This window comes from Musca vetustissima, unplaced genomic scaffold (genome assembly GCF_032173495.1).
Source record: "Musca vetustissima isolate MV318-11 ecotype Yass unplaced genomic scaffold, APGP_CSIRO_Mvet_v1 utg75428, whole genome shotgun sequence".
In the NCBI taxonomy this organism is placed as follows: domain Eukaryota; kingdom Metazoa; phylum Arthropoda; class Insecta; order Diptera; family Muscidae; genus Musca; species Musca vetustissima.
The window spans coordinates 1-18,638 of record NW_026872999.1 but is presented as its reverse complement, the minus strand read 5'-3'; the positions used below and the strand labels follow the sequence as shown (position 1 = coordinate 18,638).

The 18,638-nt window shown below is 33.2% G+C and overlaps 1 protein-coding gene across 1 annotated transcript; it reads left to right on the top strand.

The window, feature by feature from the left end:
• The first annotated feature begins 1,398 nt into the window (after positions 1-1,398).
• Positions 1,399-2,037, top strand: LOC133322025 (transcription initiation factor TFIID subunit 10-like). The gene is made up of 2 exons (XM_061531097.1): positions 1,399-1,518; positions 1,840-2,037. Exons 1-2 carry the CDS (start codon positions 1,399-1,401, stop codon positions 2,035-2,037), a joined length of 318 nt encoding a protein of 105 aa, XP_061387081.1.
• Positions 2,038-18,638: the final 16,601 nt, after the last annotated feature.

The following is an 18,638-nucleotide window of genomic DNA, read 5'->3' as shown; positions in this document are numbered from 1 at the left end:
ACGGTGTACACACTAGCACTCATGATCCAATAAAAAGGTCGTGTTAGAAGCAATCGTTATCGACAATTTTGGACTAACATCGTCCAAGCTGTCAAATTTTTTGTTTACGTTTTTACACAATTTGTCAAAATTGAAAACATTTTGACAACTCGGGTGATATCGTCTGTCCATATCGGACGAGCTAGAACTTTTGAATGACACTATTGCCCAAATTTGGCTTGTTTGATAGTGTGGCCTCTCATCAAGAATCCATAGAAATATTCAAGTTTGTCGGACAGTCATTAATCGATAAAAAAGCTGTCACACAAAAGTGTTAATGAATACACCGCTTACTTCTTCTACTTGTTCTTTCCATCCCTTCTGCGTGAAACATCAGTATGCCTTTTGAGCTTTACGGAAATTTCTCTCAGTTACCCGAGGATCTGAGGGAATAGGCAGCTCTCTGAAGCGAATTGTGACAATATCCTCTTTTCCTCGTGGGGACATCATTATTAACTGTGCAAAATATTGAGCAATCAATTTTGCACGGCCAGCGCTGTACTCCTCTGGTCATTACCTAGAACGGAAAACCACAAATCATGGTGAGCATTGAAATTTCCTAGTACCAGACGGTTATTACCTTCTAAAAGTGGGCTGATATCCGGTAAGTAAGGCGGTGTACAGCTATTCACTGGCGGTACGATCCTTCCGCACAAAATTGTAACCATCGCAAAGCTGTAAGCTGCAGTTCTCGCTCAAATTGGTTTCCTGGATCACACCGACCATTATTTTCCTTCGACTCATAAACTCCATAATTTCGCTCATCTTTTTGCGAAGACCATCGCAGTTGAACTGCAAGAACGATGCATTCTCTAGGCGCGGAACAGCAATATGAGGTGTTAAGTGGAGGGGGTCTCGTATTCCAACAACGACGATTCGGACGACGGTTCCTGCGACACTATGGGAGATGTGCTAGCGTAGCATGAAGCGATGTAACACCTTTCGCAGTACTCCTGGATCCGGTAGATTCTTGCAGTACCGGTACACACAAACTTTTGCGTATGTTTTTTTGTTTGTACATTTATCAGAAGAAGCATACAAAGTAGATTTTTTTGGTATCCACATGAATTTATCCTACCCTTTATCCTCTTTATTAAAAAAAAAAACATCCGATTTTCCAACAAAAACTCATTGCGTACTAAACACCTCTTCTGAATAGACCCCCTACTGCCAAATTGTGAAATTTAATTCACTGTTTCACCCTGTCGTGTCGATAATAAAAATAGTCGAGTTATCGAATGTTTGCAACGCTTCTAACTTTGACCAAAAATAATGGACAACAAACAAACAAAAATCCAACGGTATATACAGGGATAGATTTCATTAGGAACAGATTCAAGAACCAATTTGCAGAAAAGGATGGTAATAAGCAACGATGAAGAAGTAGAAAATACCGAGTATGTAATAGACGATTTGGAACCGGCTCCAGGCGAGGCATTGGGTGAATTGTTAATGCATTTGGAGGATTATACACCAACAGTAAGTATTTTGTGAAAGGGTCCTTGGGCCATAGGAGGAGTTTACGTTCTCAAGAGGACCCGAATCCCGCGGAGAATAGCAAGGGTCCGGATTAGAAAACCAATTTTGTAATAAAATTATAAACTCTTTGATGTATACAGATGTTTTCAATATTTTCCAAAGCAGCGGTATATTTTGTACATTTTGTCTGGAACTTCCAATCTTATTTTGATGATTTTTTTTTTTGGTTTCCGATAAAATTATAATGCAAATTTTGTAGATTTTTTTAAAAGATTTTCAGTTCAAAAACATTTTACTCTTTCATTTGATATCCCTCTATAGGTACCCGATGCTGTAGCCGAACAATATTTACATATGGCCGGATTCGAAGCTGTCGATCCACGCATTGTTCGCATAATATCGGTTACAGCACAAAAATTCATTTCGGACATTGCCAATGATGCTCTGCAGCATTGCAAGACACGCAGTAATAGCCAACATTCTGCTAGCCATGTATCGAATAAGGTAAGCCAGTTATAAGAGATTAATTTAAAAATAAAAATATTATAAATGTGTAATCTTTTTACAGGACAAAAAATTGAACAAAGATCGCAAATATACATTGGCCATAGAAGACTTGACACCGGCGTTGGCCGATCATGGTATTACTATGCGTAAACCCCAATATTTTGTTTAAATGTGGTGGAGAAAAATATTTTTTTTGTTTTTGGTTTTTTTATTTGAAATTATTAAGAAGAGACACAAAATAAAGATATTATGCATGTGTAAGAATGTGTGTGTTTATTAAGGGAACACCGATCATTTTCTGTTTCTCTATAGAAAAAGTTAGCTGAATTGATTTTTTCTAAAGAAAGAGTTTTCTGAATTGCCTTTTTTTGTAAAAATACGTTCGCTGAATTTACTTTTTCTATAGGAAACGTTCCACAAATAGACTTCCGCTAACGAAAAAGTTCGCTGAATTAGCTTTTTCCATTTGAAATCGTTGCTGAATTAATTTTTTCATTTTTCAGTGCCCACTGAATTTATATTTTCGGTAGAAAAAGTTAGCTGAATTAACGTTTTTATAAAATGAAGTCTACTGAACTTACATTTTCTATAAGAAACGTTCCGCAAATAGTCTTTCTCTATTAAAAAAGTGTTAGCTGAATTGATTTTTTTCTGTAAAAAAAGTTTTCTGAATTGACTTTTTATAAAAACAAGTTTGCTGAATATACTTTTTCTATAGGAAACGTTCGTCAAATTGACTTCCCCTAACGAAAAAGTTCGTTAAATTAACTTTTACTATTGGAAATCCTGGCTGAATTAACCTTTTCAAAAGGAAAAGTTTCCCAAATTGATTTGTCTATGGAAAAAGTTCGCAGATTTAATTTTTTCTATTGGAAATCGTCGCTGAATTAAGTTTTCCTATAAAAAATTGTCGCTGAATTAACTTTTTCTATTCTGTAAAATATATTTGTTCAACATAAAAATTTGTTGAATTTATATTTTCTACAGGAAAGTTTGCTGAATTGATTTTTTTCTATAAGAAATTGTGAAATTAACATTTTCTATTGAAAATCATTGCTGAATTGACATTTTCTATGGGAATTGAATAATTCTCCAAAAGAAAAGTTCGCAGAATTGATTTTTTCTACAGCAAAAATTTGCTGAATTTATTTTTTTCTTTAGGAAATCGTCGTTGAATTAGTTTTCTAATTAGTGCAAATTCACCCAACTGACTTGTTCTATATAAAAAATTCACTAATTTTTTTTCTACAGGAAAACTTGCTGAATTTATTTTTAATAAAAAAGCTTTGCCGAATTTTATTTTCCTATAGAAAATATTTGCTGAATTGATTATTTATACAGCAAAAATGTATTTTTGTAACAGAAAAAGTTCGCTGAATTGACTTTTCATTTTAAAGTATTTGCTGAATTGGCTGTTTCTACATGAAATATTCGTTGAATTGACATTTTCTATAGGAATCATTGCTGTATTATATTTTCCTATAGAAAATCTTTGCTGAATTTATTTTTTATGAAGCAAAAATTTGATTTTTCCCTGAATTGACTTTTCATATATGAATTATTTGCTGAATTGACAATTTCTGTATGAAATCTTCGCTGAATTAACATTTTCTAATGAACAACTTCAATAAATTGGCTTCTTCTATGAGAAACCATTGCTGAATACACTTTTTTCTACAGAAAACAATTGGAGAATTGATTTTTCTATTAAAAACTTTCTGTGAACATCTTTTCTATAAGAAAAGTTGTGCTGAATTGGCTTTTTTCACAGAAAAAGTTGTCTCTATTGTAGTTTTGTATATATTTTTTAAGATTTGGACAAACATTTTGTATTCAGCTGGCAACCACTAAAGGTCATTTATCTTAACTGTGCTAGTAGATAATCTAAGATAACAATAAATTAAATAGGCTATGTATAAATCAATTTTATTTATTTGTAGGAGACACGTTGCTTACCTGTTGCCTATTACCAAAATAATAATGCTGATAACCCACTTTCAAATTATTATCTATAATAATTATTAATTGGTTGAAGTGCCTATTTTTTTTATAAAATATTACTACTTTGGCAATTTTTAAAACTATTTTAAATATTATGCCACAATAGTTTGCCTTATAAGTTTTATGTAATAAATCTTTTGTAGCGCCTTTTTTGTTTGCATTTAAATTTGTCACTCATGATATTTGATCGTTAGATAGGTGCCGTGGAAATCGTTTCCATAATTCTTGTGATCATTCCATAACTAATAAAAAAAAAAGAATGTACTCGGAATGCACTGGCGATGCACATGTCGCCTATGGTAAGAATTTCAATGGTTTGCTTATATGCAACGAAAATTTTTGAATTTGTAAGCAACGAACATTTCGTCAGATTCGTATAAATTGGAAAAGAAAAAAAATAGTTTTTTTTTTTCAATTTTCTGTTGTTAGTGTGTTCATGGGTGTAGAAGAAAGTTGTAGTATTTGTGTAAATTGAATTGAATTATCACACAAGTGAATCTAATGAATGTGGTCTATTTTTGAATTTTTGAAAAGTGTCTGTAGCAAAGTGAATAATTTGAATTTTAACAAGTTATGAAATAATACTACAGAAGATATTTAAAGAAAAAACGTCACAAGAAAATATACATTTTGAAAACTTTTTTTAGATACAACTTTTAATTTGTTTGTATTAGAAAACCATTTTTTTTTTATATTAATATATATTTTTTTAAACCCCGTCTATATATTAAAAGAAATAACTGAAACAACATTTTTAAAGAAATCAAAGTCAATATATTAAATTTTTTTTCGAACATTTCTTTTTAATTCCACGATTGATATTTTATTTCATTACAATATGTTGAAATACTACACGCCTATATATTAAAAAAAATTAGTATATGTAATTATAAAAATTTCTCAAATCTACAAGACTTAATAATGTTCGAAAATATGTTTTTAAATCCACGCCACGTATTTTTTTAAATTTCACTTACTTACTTATCTGGCGTGTGACAGAACTTTCGTTCCATAAGCTGAGCTTAGAAAAGATTTACAGGCGCGTCGGTCTTTTGCGCAGTTGTCTTCGACTTGATCTTTCCATCGTATTCTTGGCCTTCCCCTTCTGCGTGAACCATCAGCTGGTTCGCTTTTATATGCCTTCTGGGCTGACCATGACCTAGCTAACGTAGTCGCTGCAGCTCAATACGTCTAACAATACCGATGTCTGAGAATAGCTGGTACAACTCATGGTTCATCAGACGGGGATATTCACCTTCTACGCAGATCGGCCCATAGATCTCTCAGTGAATTTTTCTCTCAAACACTGCATCACCTGCTTGCGTAAGTACCCATGCTTCAGATCCATATAACAGCACGGGTGGCCTTGCTTTTGAGTTGCTTGCTCAGACCATGGTAGCATCTGTTGGCCTTCTCCGAATTTCAAAACTGATGTCATTAGTTTTATTTATGGCGGTACCAATGTATATAAAATCTTTGACTACCTCGAATCTGTATTTCTCAAGTCTACTGGACGTCTTGTGCGTTGATACCATCAGTTTGGTTTTATAGCCGTTTACTGCCAGACCCACTTTGGCAGACTCCTTCTCTATAGTTCGACCAATTATGTCGATGTCATCGGCGTAGGTGAGTAACATGTGTTGCTTGGTGTACAGAGTGTCATTTCTGTTCACCTTTGCCTCTCGTATGACCTTTGACAAACTGTCACCCTGTCTAAATCCTCGTTCGATATTGAAAGGCTGCGAAAGGTCTTTTCCGGCTTTAATTGCTGATCTTGAGCTAGTTAAAGTTATCCCGCAGACATGGGTTTAAACACATCTGAACGGATAGGGCTGTCGAATGTGGCTTTATAGTCGACGAATAGGTGGTATGTGTCGATATGTTTTTCGTGAGCTTTTTTTCCAGGATTTGGCACAGCCGCATTGGTATAGTCCAACAATGTCATTGACCATTGACTTCAGTCTTTCACACAGCACACTGGATAGCACTTTATATGCGATGGGAAGGAGATTTATTCCTCTATAGTAGGCCCATATCTTCTTGTCTCCTTTTTTGTGCACGGGACACAGGATGCTGAGGTTCCAATCATTGGGTATGCATTCCTCTAGCCAAATTGTACTAATCAGCTGGTGCAATATCCTGACCAGCATCTGACCACCAGTCTTGTATAGTTATGCTGGTAACCTATCGACAGCTGCTGCTTTATTATTCTTCAGCCGATTGATTGTTATTCTGACCTCAACTTGGCAAGGTGGTATACACTCTATACCTTCATATTGATTCTGGGGTATCCTCTTCACCGCTAATATTTGATGCCAGAAGTTTTTCAAAATGCTCCTTGCAGATCCTCAGTCTGCATCTGTCACCAGGTTTCCTTCTTCATCTCTACAGGAGGATGTGCCTGCACCAAAGCCTTCGGTTTGGTGTTTTACTCGTTGGTAAAATTTCCGGACTTCTTCAGACTCCTGTACATCTCGATTTGCCAACGCTCACGTTTTTCTAGCGTTTCTCCTTTCTCCTTTTCTGTCGATAATTCTCCATCACATAATATTTATTACAAAAAATATATTTTATAAAATCCACGCCTTGAAACCTATTACAAAAAAAATGTATATATATATATATATATATATTTTTTTTAAATCCACGCCTAAATATGTATTACATTTTTTATTTATTAAAACAAATATTTTTTTAATGAGTAAAAACAAATATATTAAAAAAAAAATTTAAAAATATAAATATAATAAACATCTAAATATTAATTAAGAAATATTGATATCAAATAATTTACGGAAAAATCGTTTTTTAAAATATCCAAGCCAAAAAAAAAATCATTGTAAAAATATTGAAATAACGCGCCTTATTATTCAAAGGAAAAATATATATATTTTTTTTAATTTACCCCTTTAACATATAAGGAATTTGCTTTTTATTCTTTTTTATTTACAAAATTTCATTACAAAATACATATTTAATTTTTATTAGTTTTAATCTAAATTTCAAGTACTAAATTCCACTTATTAATTCTAATAATTCTTTACATTTTATTATAACGTCAGCCGGTTTAATAAATACTAACATAAACTAATGACGTATTATTTGTGTAAGTAATATAATTGTTAATCAATTGAAATATGTCAAATATTATGTTAATTTATCCCCCCTGCCATTAAAATGACACATACGCAATAACAATCAACAACAAGAACTTGAACGCACAGGCATATGCACACACACATACCCCCATATACAAAATCACTCAGTCTCCCTTTAGCAGGGATAATTTGTATTATTTCCAATTTGATATTTACTTCAATTGTCATCTCATTATCTCACCAATTAAATGTGTGAGAGAGAGAGTGAGCAATGAGTAGTTCTCATTTATGCTCATCGTATGAAAGCATCACTTGTTTGTTTTTTTTTCATGTGCAAGAACAAACACAACTACGCCGCTTGATGTGCAAAACAGCTGTATTCTGAGAGTGAAAGAGGGAGAGAGAGTGAGTTACAGAGAATATGAATGACGGTAGTAGCGGTGTTGTTGTTGTTATTGTTTTGTATGCCAGTTACTTGTTGCTTGGAGCAAATATGATTGGGGATTGCATTGTTTTTGGGGATTGTACTCGAGTTACTGTTATTGTTGATGTTGTTGTTTTTTGCCTTTGCTGCTGTTGTAATTCGAATAAATTGTACGTACATTCGGTCGGTCACATTTCTTCTTGCTTCAACAATAAAATAGCCCAGTCGTCGTTATCAAACCTTTGGCAAATGTCGTTGGCGGTCTCTACTCGGACTATTAGTTCTAATCTGGCATGAGGTGAGTGCTGGTCGTCGTCGTGGTAGTGCCATTGTCATCGGATTGTAGTCTTATTAAAGAAAAATCTAAATTTTTTCCATTCGTAGCAGACGAAAAACAACACAAGATTATTAAATAAATTTAAACTCCGAAGCCGAGAAACAACGAACAATAACATACACGAGTAATAAACATAACGGTCGGTCGGGCAAATCACATAATATTGCCTTGTGTTCTTCATATGTAGGTTGGAGGCATCATAACAGTGGCGGTTAATTTTGTAACGTGTGCGCGGGTGGTCACTTTGCGCGAATAAGAAATAGAAAACAATCATAATCACAATAATTAGAATATCCACCAACATCAACAATAAAAGTTATTTGCGCGGCACTGCCATATGTAAATGACAGCAGCAACAACAGGAGCTGTCAAAGAAATAAACGCAGTTCAACCAACAAAATGCGTAATTCAAGTGGAATCTACTAATGGCCATAAAGAAGAAGGATAATAAAACGCAAAAGAGAAGGAATACCAAAATAGTGTGTTGTTGTTGTGGTTCAGTGTAGAGTGCCTATCGCAATTTTTGAATGAAATTTAAAGAAACTCAAGTGTGAAAGTTGATAATATTTGCCGATTACATTATTTTGCGGGTAACAAAAAGTCGTATTTTAAACAGTAAGTTAATTATTATAAAATAACGGTTATATAAAAAACATATATTTGAAAATAAATTGGAAATTAAGGCCTAGCAAAAAAAAATCATTCCTCTCTATTAGAATAGATCAGCTGAACTTAATTTGTAGGATCTTCGAAATCTGTATGGAAATTGATGCTATAGCTATTCACGAGCGAGAATGTGTTCAGTGCGAAACAACCTTTATATTGGGGTTATGTCAAACTATGGGTTTGAAATGTTTGCATAGGTTTTTAATGTACCTAACATGTAGACGGCCGCTCTGTATATGAGGTCTATGCTAAAACATGGAGATTCCTGTAAAAAAAATGTTAAAGTTAGCTTAACTCCAGTTTAATAAATACGATCAGATTTTTTTCCAGAGGTAGCATTTTTTCCCCTAATTATGGATAAATATTTTTTTGGGACGTTCCTGTGTTTGGACCCCGATTTTAAACCCTCCTAAAAGAAATATAAAAGAAGTTTGGGAGTCGATACCAACTTCACGTTGCCGGTCTTTGGTTGAAAGTTTACCACGGAGATTGTCCGATGTGATAAAAAATAAAGGTTACCCTAACAAGTATTAAGCTTATTATACCCTACACAACTATGTTGTTATTAGGGTATTATAGCTTTGTGCAGCCCCAAAAGTTTGTAACGCCGCGAAATATTGGTCCTAGACCCACCTTTAAGTATACCGATCGTCATATCTCGACTAGCTGAGTCGATCTAGACATGTGTGTCCGTCCGTCCGTCTGTCCATTATAATTTGTAAACACGATACAGGCCGCAGCTATGGACCAATCTTCCCGAAATTGTACATGTAAGATGGGTTCTGGCCAATGATAGTATATCAAAGAGGTGACCTATAAATCGATACTAAATATATTGTCGTATGTACCCGGATATATTATTTAGTAACCCATTACCGCACTAGAAGGCGGAAATATAGAACTGATCGCTTTGAAATTTTCCATGAGGACCCATGTGTGGCCAAGGACAACGCCCATTATTTTCGGTAATGATCAGATAGTAGTTTTGGGATGAAGTGGACCGAAAACTTATTTTTTTGTGTAATTTGGAGTCGATCTATAGGCCACAATTATATAGGTTGTGTATAGGTTGTTTATTGTGCATAACATGTAGAGGACCGCTCTGTATATGAGGTCTTCGCCAAAACATGGAGAACCTGAAAAAGAACACATAAAAAGCAACTAAAAAATGCACGCCCAAATATCCTTTTCGAAATCACTCCAATTTTTTTTTAAAAAATGCATTTTTAAAAATCCACGCTCGAATATTTTTCTAAAAAACCCACGCCTTAATACTTTAAAAAAATCCACTTGCACCTATAAATATTCCATTCCATTTATACTGAAATTAAATTTAAAGAATAAATTAAATACATCTAGTAATTTAAATTTGGCATTTTATTCTAAAAATAGAAACTTTGTATACTCAGAATTTTGTTATTGTAGACAATGTTATTTGTTTTGGTTTATGTATTGTTAAATAATTACTTAATTAATATCTAAGCTGAAGCTGGTACGTGTATCCATCTGTACCTACGTACCAGCTGCTTTAAATTATTCCTTAGCTCATAAATAAATTATTTTTGTTGCAACATTTTAAAATTAATTATAGAGAGCAATTTAGTATTGAAATGTTCTACTGTATATTCAAAATAAATTTGTTTACTTAATTATGATAAATTACCGCTGTTATTGAATTGGTTGTAATAAAAAAATGTTATCTTTTTTGTTTACACGTATTTTCTAAATATTACCTACCACAAATGTTTGCAAGTACTTGAGTTTAAGAGCTGTGAGGCATGCCTTCCGGGATAGATGTTATAAACAGTATTTAATTAAAGATTTATTTAAAGTGTAAAAGCGAGTATTTTTTTTATATCCACGCTTATTTAATAAATAATATTTTTCTAGGTCCGCCAGAGCGGGGATTTCCCAAAAAGTATTTTTTTCCCAATTACCCAAAAGGCGTGGATTTTTTAACGATTATTTTTTTCAAGTAGCCAACAGGGCGTGGATTTTTTAATGAATATTTTTTTCAAGTAGCCAACAGGGCGTGGATTTTTTAATGAATTTTTTTCAAGTAGCCAACAGGGCGTGGATTTTTTAATGAATTTTTTTCAAGTAGCCAACAGGGGGTGTATTTTTTAGAGAATATTTTTTTTCAAGTAGCCAGCCAAGCAAGGCGTGAATTAAAAAAAATATTTTTTTGAGAAGCCATCAAGGCGGGGATTTTTTAACAATTTTTTTTGAGAAGCCATCAAAGCGGGGATTTTTTAACAAATATTTTTGAGTAGCCAACAAGCCAAAAATAGTATCGTGGACTACATAAATGTTTAGTATAGGACTTTTAATTTATTTATTTCTGGAGATGTTTTTTTATTTAGATTTTCTGGAAAGGCCCACCTTACACACGTGCCCTGACTGCACTGTGGTTGTTTTTATTATTGCCTCACATCGAGATAATATTAATCGATTTGTTAACAATAGATAATCGGCCATTTGCATTGCCAAAAAAACAAAAGCCAATCCATTGATAAGCGTTGTTTACATTTTCGATGAGACGAAGGACCCACAAATAAATGATTTATGGTCCGAAAAACCATTGCACCTCTCAGTGCAAAATATCAAAATTTGTCACATATGGCCATACAGTTTTTTTTTTGTTATTTTGCCCTACTGATTTATTTTCTATATTTGGCAGAGGTCTCCATTGACGCCACACATTGTTGTTTGTTGTTATTTCCGCTTCTTATTATTAATTGCTGAAATGTTAAATAATTTCAGATTACTAATTAATTTTCAAAGCAGCTAACATATGTGAATTTCACTTTATTGTAATGTAATTATTTAATAAAAAAAAAATTGGACCATATTTATTTTTATTTCCATTTGAACGAACAAAGCGCCAAACCGACCATAACAGGGTTATGTCGAATATTTTACAAGGGGAACTCTTTAATTCTATTTTAATTAAAAATCTAATTAAAATTCAAAATAGTAAAGGGTTCAGTTAATTTTATTATTTATTTATTATCATAGAAAATATGTCCAATATGGCTACTCGAAAAAATATTCTTTGAAAATCCACACAAAATCCAATGTTTATCAGGTTCTACTGTATTATTTTTAGAATTGAGAGAGGACTCTGTCTGATCTTCTAATTATTCTTACAAAATAAATAAAATCTTGAATAACATTTTTTTTTTGCTTTTGCATCTTTACAAAACAAACAATGCAAAATTGATTCAACAATATTTATTTAATTACTGTCTGGGAATGACAGACGAATAGTGGATTTTGAACAGAAAAAAACAATTTTTCGTTCCGCATGCAAATAAATGGGGGGAAATATAAAACATCTCCCCGCCTCTAATTTATGACAAATCAGTTTTCGTGTTAAAAAAGAGTTCTGATTGAATGACATGGTGTTAATAAAAAATAATTATTTACCTAAATAATTACAGATTTATATTTGTATATGAAATTATTTTTATTTATTATTAAATCAAATTGAGTTACTTGCATTTTTATTTTGCCAAAGAAAACAATTTGTTAATTTTTTGGTTTGGGATTTTTTTTCATTTACATTCATTATTTGAAAATTTTTGTTATTTTTATTTATTTATAAAATTGAATTAAATTATTTGCAAATTAATTTTAAATTAGTAAAAAATATTTTTGATTCCCAAAATGTTGTTAAACCTTTTAATATTGATGACTGGTTTGTCGGAATGATGGCCCAAGTTAATAACCTCAACAATGTCAAACTGAGTCATTTGTATCGATGACTTTTAATTTTGGAATTTTTTATATCCAAAATTTGGTTTTCGAAAATTTTTATCTTTCAGGGTCAAGTTGGTAAGATATGCCGCCTATCTGCCGAAACAAAAATCAAATATAATTTTAGGTGGGACCAACAGAACCTTAGGCATGGATTTTTAAAGAAAAATTTCAAAAGGACCAACAGCACCTTAGGCGTGGATTATTAAAAGAAAATTTTCAAAAGGACAAACGAACCTTAGGCGTGGATTTTTAAAGAAAAAATTCAAACGGACAAACGAACCTTAGGCATGGATTTTTAAAGAAAATTTTCAAAAGGACCAACAGAACCTTAGGCGTGGATTTTTAATGAAAATTTTCATAAGGACCAACAGCACCTTTGGCGTGGATTTTTAAAGAAAATTTTTATAAGGACCAACAGAACCTTAGGCGTGGATTTTTAAAGAAAATTTTCATAAGGACCAACAGCACCTTTGGCGTGGATTTTTAAAGAAAATTTTCAAAAGGACAAACAGAACCGTAGGCGTGGATTTTTAAAGAAAATTTTCAAAAGGACCAACAGAACCTTAGGCGTGTATTTTTAAGAAAAATTTTCAAAGGGACCAACAGAACCTTAGGCGTGGATTTTTAAAGAAATTTTTCAAAAGGACCAACAGAACCTTAGGCGTGGATTTTTAAAGAAAATTTTTAAAGGGACCAACAGAACCTTAGGCGTGGATTTTTAAAGAAAATTTTCAATAGGACCAACAGAACTGTAGGCGTGGATTTTTAAATAAAATTTTCAAAAGGACCAACAGAACCTTAGGCGTGAATTTTTAAGGAAATTTTTCAAAAGGACCAACAGAACCTTAGGCGTGGATTTTTAAAGAAAATTTTCAAAAGGACCAACAGAACCTTAGGCGTGGATTTTTAAAGAAAATTTTCAAAAGGACCAACAGAATCTTAGGCATGGATTTTTAAAGAAAAATTTCAAAGGGACCAACAGAACCTTAGGCGTGGATTTTTAAAGAAAATTTTCAAAGGAACCAACGGAACCTTAAGCGTGGATTTTTAAAGAAAATTTTCACACGGACCAACAGAACCTTAGGCGTAGATTTTTAAAGAAAATTTTCAAAGGGACCAACAGAACCTTAGGCGTGAATTTTTAAAGAAAATTTTCACACGGACCAACAGAACCTTAGGCGTGGATTTTTAAAGAAAATTTTTACACGGACCAACAGAACCTTAGGCGTGAATTTTTAAAGAAAATTTTCACACGGACCAACAGAACCTTAGGCGTGGATTTTAAAGGAAAATTTTTACACGGACCAACAGAACCTTAGGCGTGGATTTTTAAAGAAAATTTTCAAAGGGACCAACAGAACCTTAGGCGTTAATTTTTAAAGAAAATTTTCACACGGACCAACAGAACCTTAGGCGTGGATTTTTAAAGAAAATTTTCAAAGGGACCAACAGAACCTTAGGCGTGGATTTTTAAAGAAAATTTTCACACGGACCAACAGAACCTTAGGCGTGGATTTTTAAAGAAAATTTTCAAAGGGACCAACAGAACCTTAGGCGTGAATTTTTAAAGAAAATTTTCACACGGACCAACAGAACCTTAGGCGTGGATTTTTAAAGAAAATTTTCAAAGGGACCAACAGAACCTTAGGCGTGAATTTTTAAAGAAAATTTTCACACGGACCAACAGAACCTTAGGCGTGGATTTTTAAAGAAAATTTTCAAAGGGACCAACAGAACCTTAGGCGTGGATTTTTAAAGAAAATTTTCACACGGACCAACAGAACCTTAGGCGTGAATTTTTAAAGAAAATTTTCACACGGACCAACAGAACCTTAGGCGTGGATTTTTAAAGAAAATTTTCAAAGGGACCAACAGAACCTTAGGCGTGAATTTTTAAAGAAAATTTTCACACGGACCAACAGAACCTTAGGCGTGGATTTTTAAAGAAAATTTTTACACGGACCAACAGAACCTTAGGCGTGGATTTTTAAAGAAAATTTTCAAAGGGACCAACAGAACCTTAGGCGTGGATTTTTAAAGAAAATTTTCAAAGGGACCAACAGAACCTTAGGCGTGAATTTTTAAAGAAAATTTTCACACGGACCAACAGAACCTTAGGCGTGGATTTTTAAAGAAAATTTTCAAAGGGACCAACAGAACCTTAGGCGTGAATTTTTAAAGAAAATTTTCACACGGACCAACAGAACCTTAGGCGTGGATTTTTAAAGAAAATTTTCAAAGGGACCAACAGAACCTTAGGCGTGGATTTTTAAAGAAAATTTTCACACGGACCAACAGAACCTTAGGCGTGGATTTTTAAAGAAAATTTTCAAAGGGACCAACAGAACCTTAGGCGTGAATTTTTAAAGAAAATTTTCACACGGACCAACAGAACCTTAGGCGTGGATTTTTAAAGAAAATTTTCAAAGGGACCAACAGAACCTTAGGCGTGAATTTTTAAAGAAAATTTTCACACGGACCAACAGAACCTTAGGCGTGGATTTTTAAAGAAAATTTTCAAAGGGACCAACAGAACCTTAGGCGTGGATTTTTAAAGAAAATTTTCACACGGACCAACAGAACCTTAGGCGTGAATTTTTAAAGAAAATTTTCACACGGACCAACAGAACCTTAGGCGTGGATTTTTAAAGAAAATTTTCAAAGGGACCAACAGAACCTTAGGCGTGGATTTTTAAAGAAAATTTTCACACGGACCAACAGAACCTTAGGCGTGGATTTTTAAAGAAAATTTTCAAAGGGACCAACAGAACCTTAGGCGTGGATTTTTAAAGAAAATTTTCAAAGGGACCAACAGAACCTTAGGCGTGGATTTTTAAAGAAAATTTTCAAAGGGACCAACAGAACCTTAGGCGTGGATTTTTAAAGAAAATTTTCAAAGGGACCAACAGAACCTTAGGCGTGGATTTTTAAAGAAAATTTTCAAAGGGACCAACAGAACCTTAGGCGTGGATTTTTAAAGAAAATTTTCAAAGGGACCAACAGAACCTTAGGCGTGAATTTTTAAAGAAAATTTTTACACGCACCAACAGAACCTTAGGCGTGAATTTTTAAAGAAAATTTTCACACGGACCAACAGAACCTTAGGCGTGGATTTTTAAAGAAAATTTTCAAAGGGACCAACAGAACCTTAGGCGTGGATTTTTAAAGAAAATTTTCAAAGGGACCAACAGAACCTTAGGCGTGGATTTTTAAAGAAAATTTTCAAAGGGACCAACAGAACCTTAGGCGTGGATTTTTAAAAAAATTTTCAAAGGGACCAACAGAACCTTAGGCGGGGATTTTTAAAGAAAATTTTCAAAGGGACCAACAGAACCGTAGGCGTGGATTTTTAAAGAAAAATTTTCAAAAGGACCAACAGAACCGTAGGCGTGGATTTTTAAAGAAAAATTTTCAAAAGGACCAACAGAACCGTAGGCGTGGATTTTTAAAGAAAAATTTTCAAAAGGACCAACAGAACCGTAGGCGTGGATTTTTAAAGAAAAATTTTCAAAAGGACCAACAGAACCGTAGGCGTGGATTTTTAAAGAAAAATTTTCAAAAGGACCAACAGAACCGTAGGCGTGGATTTTTAAAGAAAAATTTTCAAAAGGACCAACAGAACCGTAGGCGTGGATTTTTAAAGAAAAATTTTCAAAAGGACCAACAGAACCGTAGGCGTGGATTTTTAAAGAAAAATTTTCAAAAGGACCAACAGAACCGTAGGCGTGGATTTTTAAAGAAAAATTTTCAAAAGGACCAACAGAACCGTAGGCGTGGATTTTTAAAGAAAAAATTTCAAAAGGACCAACAGAACCGTAGGCGTGGATTTTTAAAGAAAAATTTTCAAAAGGACCAACAGAACCGTAGGCGTGGATTTTTAAAGAAAAATTTTCAAAAGGACCAACTGAACCTTAGGCGTGAATTTTTAAATAATTTTTTTAAAAGGACCAACAGAACCTTAGGCGTGGATTTTTAAAGAAAATTTTCAAAAGGACCAACTGAACCTTAGGCGTGAATTTTTAAATAATTTTTTTAAAAGGACCAACAGAACCTTAGGCGTGGATTTTTAAAGAAATTTTTCAAAAGGACCAACAGATCCTTAGGCGTGAATTTTTAAATAATTTTTTTAAAAGGACCAACAGAACCTTAGGCATGGATTTTTAAAGAATTTTTTCAAAAGGACCAACAGATCCTTAGGCGTGGATTTTATAAAGAAAATTTTCAAAAGGACCAACAGAACCGTAGGCGTGGATTTTTAAAGAAAAATTTTCAAAAGGACCAACAGAACCGTAGGCGTGGATTTTTAAAGAAAAATTTTCAAAAGGACCAACAGAACCGTAGGCGTGGATTTTTAAAGAAAAAATTTCAAAAGGACCAACAGAACCATAGGCGTGGATTTTTAAAGAAAAATTTTCAAAAGGACCAACAGAACCGTAGGCGTGGATTTTTAAAGAAAAAATTTCAAAAGGACCAACAGAACCATAGGCGTGGATTTTTAAAGAAATTTTTCAAAAGGACCAACTGAACCTTAGGGGTGAATTTTTAAATAATTTTTTTAAAAGGACCAACAGAACCTTAGGCGTGGATTTTTAAAGAAATTTTTCAAAAGCACAAACAGAACCATAAGCGTGGATTTTTAAAGAAAATTTTCAAAAGGACCAACAGAACCTTAGGCGTGGATTTTTAAAGAAAATTTTCAAAAGGACCATCAGATCCTTAGGCGTGGATTTTTAAAGAAAATTTTCAAAAGGACCAACCGATCCTTAGGCGTGGATTTTTAAAGAAAATTTTCAAAAGGACAAACAGAACCGTAGCACAGTGGGAAAAAATACCGATCTAGCGCGCAGAAAATCAAAAAATGAAGTTGAAGGAAACTTTAAAACATTAATGCAGTTTTAAAGTAGAGTGTTGAGAGTACTTAAGTCCGTATAAAATAATCCGAATTGATAAGCTAGAACGGAATAACGGTACATTTAAAACAGAAAATTTTTCCAATGTTAAAAATGGCATTTTTTTGCTATAAAATTGCGATGGTCGTGTGCATTCTGTGAATATATTATTATAAAATTTTGTCCATTTTTGATATATAGTATTGGTATTTAATTAAATGGTATAGTTATATAACCCATAAGTTATTTTAATTTAGGTGTTTCGGGCTAAATATATGTAAGGTCCGTTTTTTTTAATTCCTTCAATTAAAATAGGGGTTTAGTATGGAGTGCAGTTGAGTTCAGCTTTGATTTTTGTTTTATTTTTCTTGTGTGTCTGTCTAGAACATCATACTAAATTTTTTCCTGCGACTTCCTGCGATTCTCGGATTTATGGGAATTTTTTGAAAAAATGCCAATTTTGTGTAGGAAGCTTTTTTAAGGTTTTGTTCAAATAAAATTAAAAATTTGTGAATTTTTTTGATATAATTCATCAAATATGACTTGGAATAGATCACAGCATAGCAGATAAGAAAAAAAATAAGTTCAAAATGTACATCCTAATGTTCAATAGTAATGGGTGTGAGTATGAAAATGAGGGATTTAAGTAAGCTGCTCCAAACGTTGATTTTAAACTCATGCACTGAATATACATTTATTCCAAATGTCTTTCTAAATGAAAATTAAAATTACAACGAAATCGGTTGTAAGAGTCTTCTAAAATACCGCAGGTAAAGGGTCCACTTTATGAACCCTGAAAAATATCATTGGTGTAACATTCATATATACACTGTTTTACCTACATTTATGGTTTTCGCTATAAGCACATAACAGCAAAAGTAATGAATGATTACAACAAAATTTCGTCATTAACCCCAAACATCAATTTATACGAATACGGTCTGTCTACCTTACATGCAAGGATTCGATTTTTAGAATGTATATTGCACATTTCATACCGACTGGTTTTGAAAAAGTGGAAAATTAATAGCTCCGATCGGCCACTTTTCGAAGAAAGGAAGGCACGTATCATTAATGATTTGAAGGAAGAAATGCACATTATTGTTGACACACCTAAGTCAGTATCCGGAACAACAAACGATGGCAATATTGCTAGGCGTTTTTAGCCAACCTGACTTGGCATCATCGATAACTGGTGTTGATGAAAAATTAATTAAAAATTTTAGTATCATCCTTTCAACGATGGCCTGTGGATATGCTATTAACGCAGAGTCATTTGAAAAACTTACTGAGGAAACATTTATTTTTTTTTTCGTGGAATTATATCCTTGGTTCTATATGCCTTCAAGCATACACAAAATATTAGTGCATGGAGCTGATATAATTAAATGTGCAGCTTTGCCCATAGGAATGTTGTCTGAAGAAGCCATGGAATC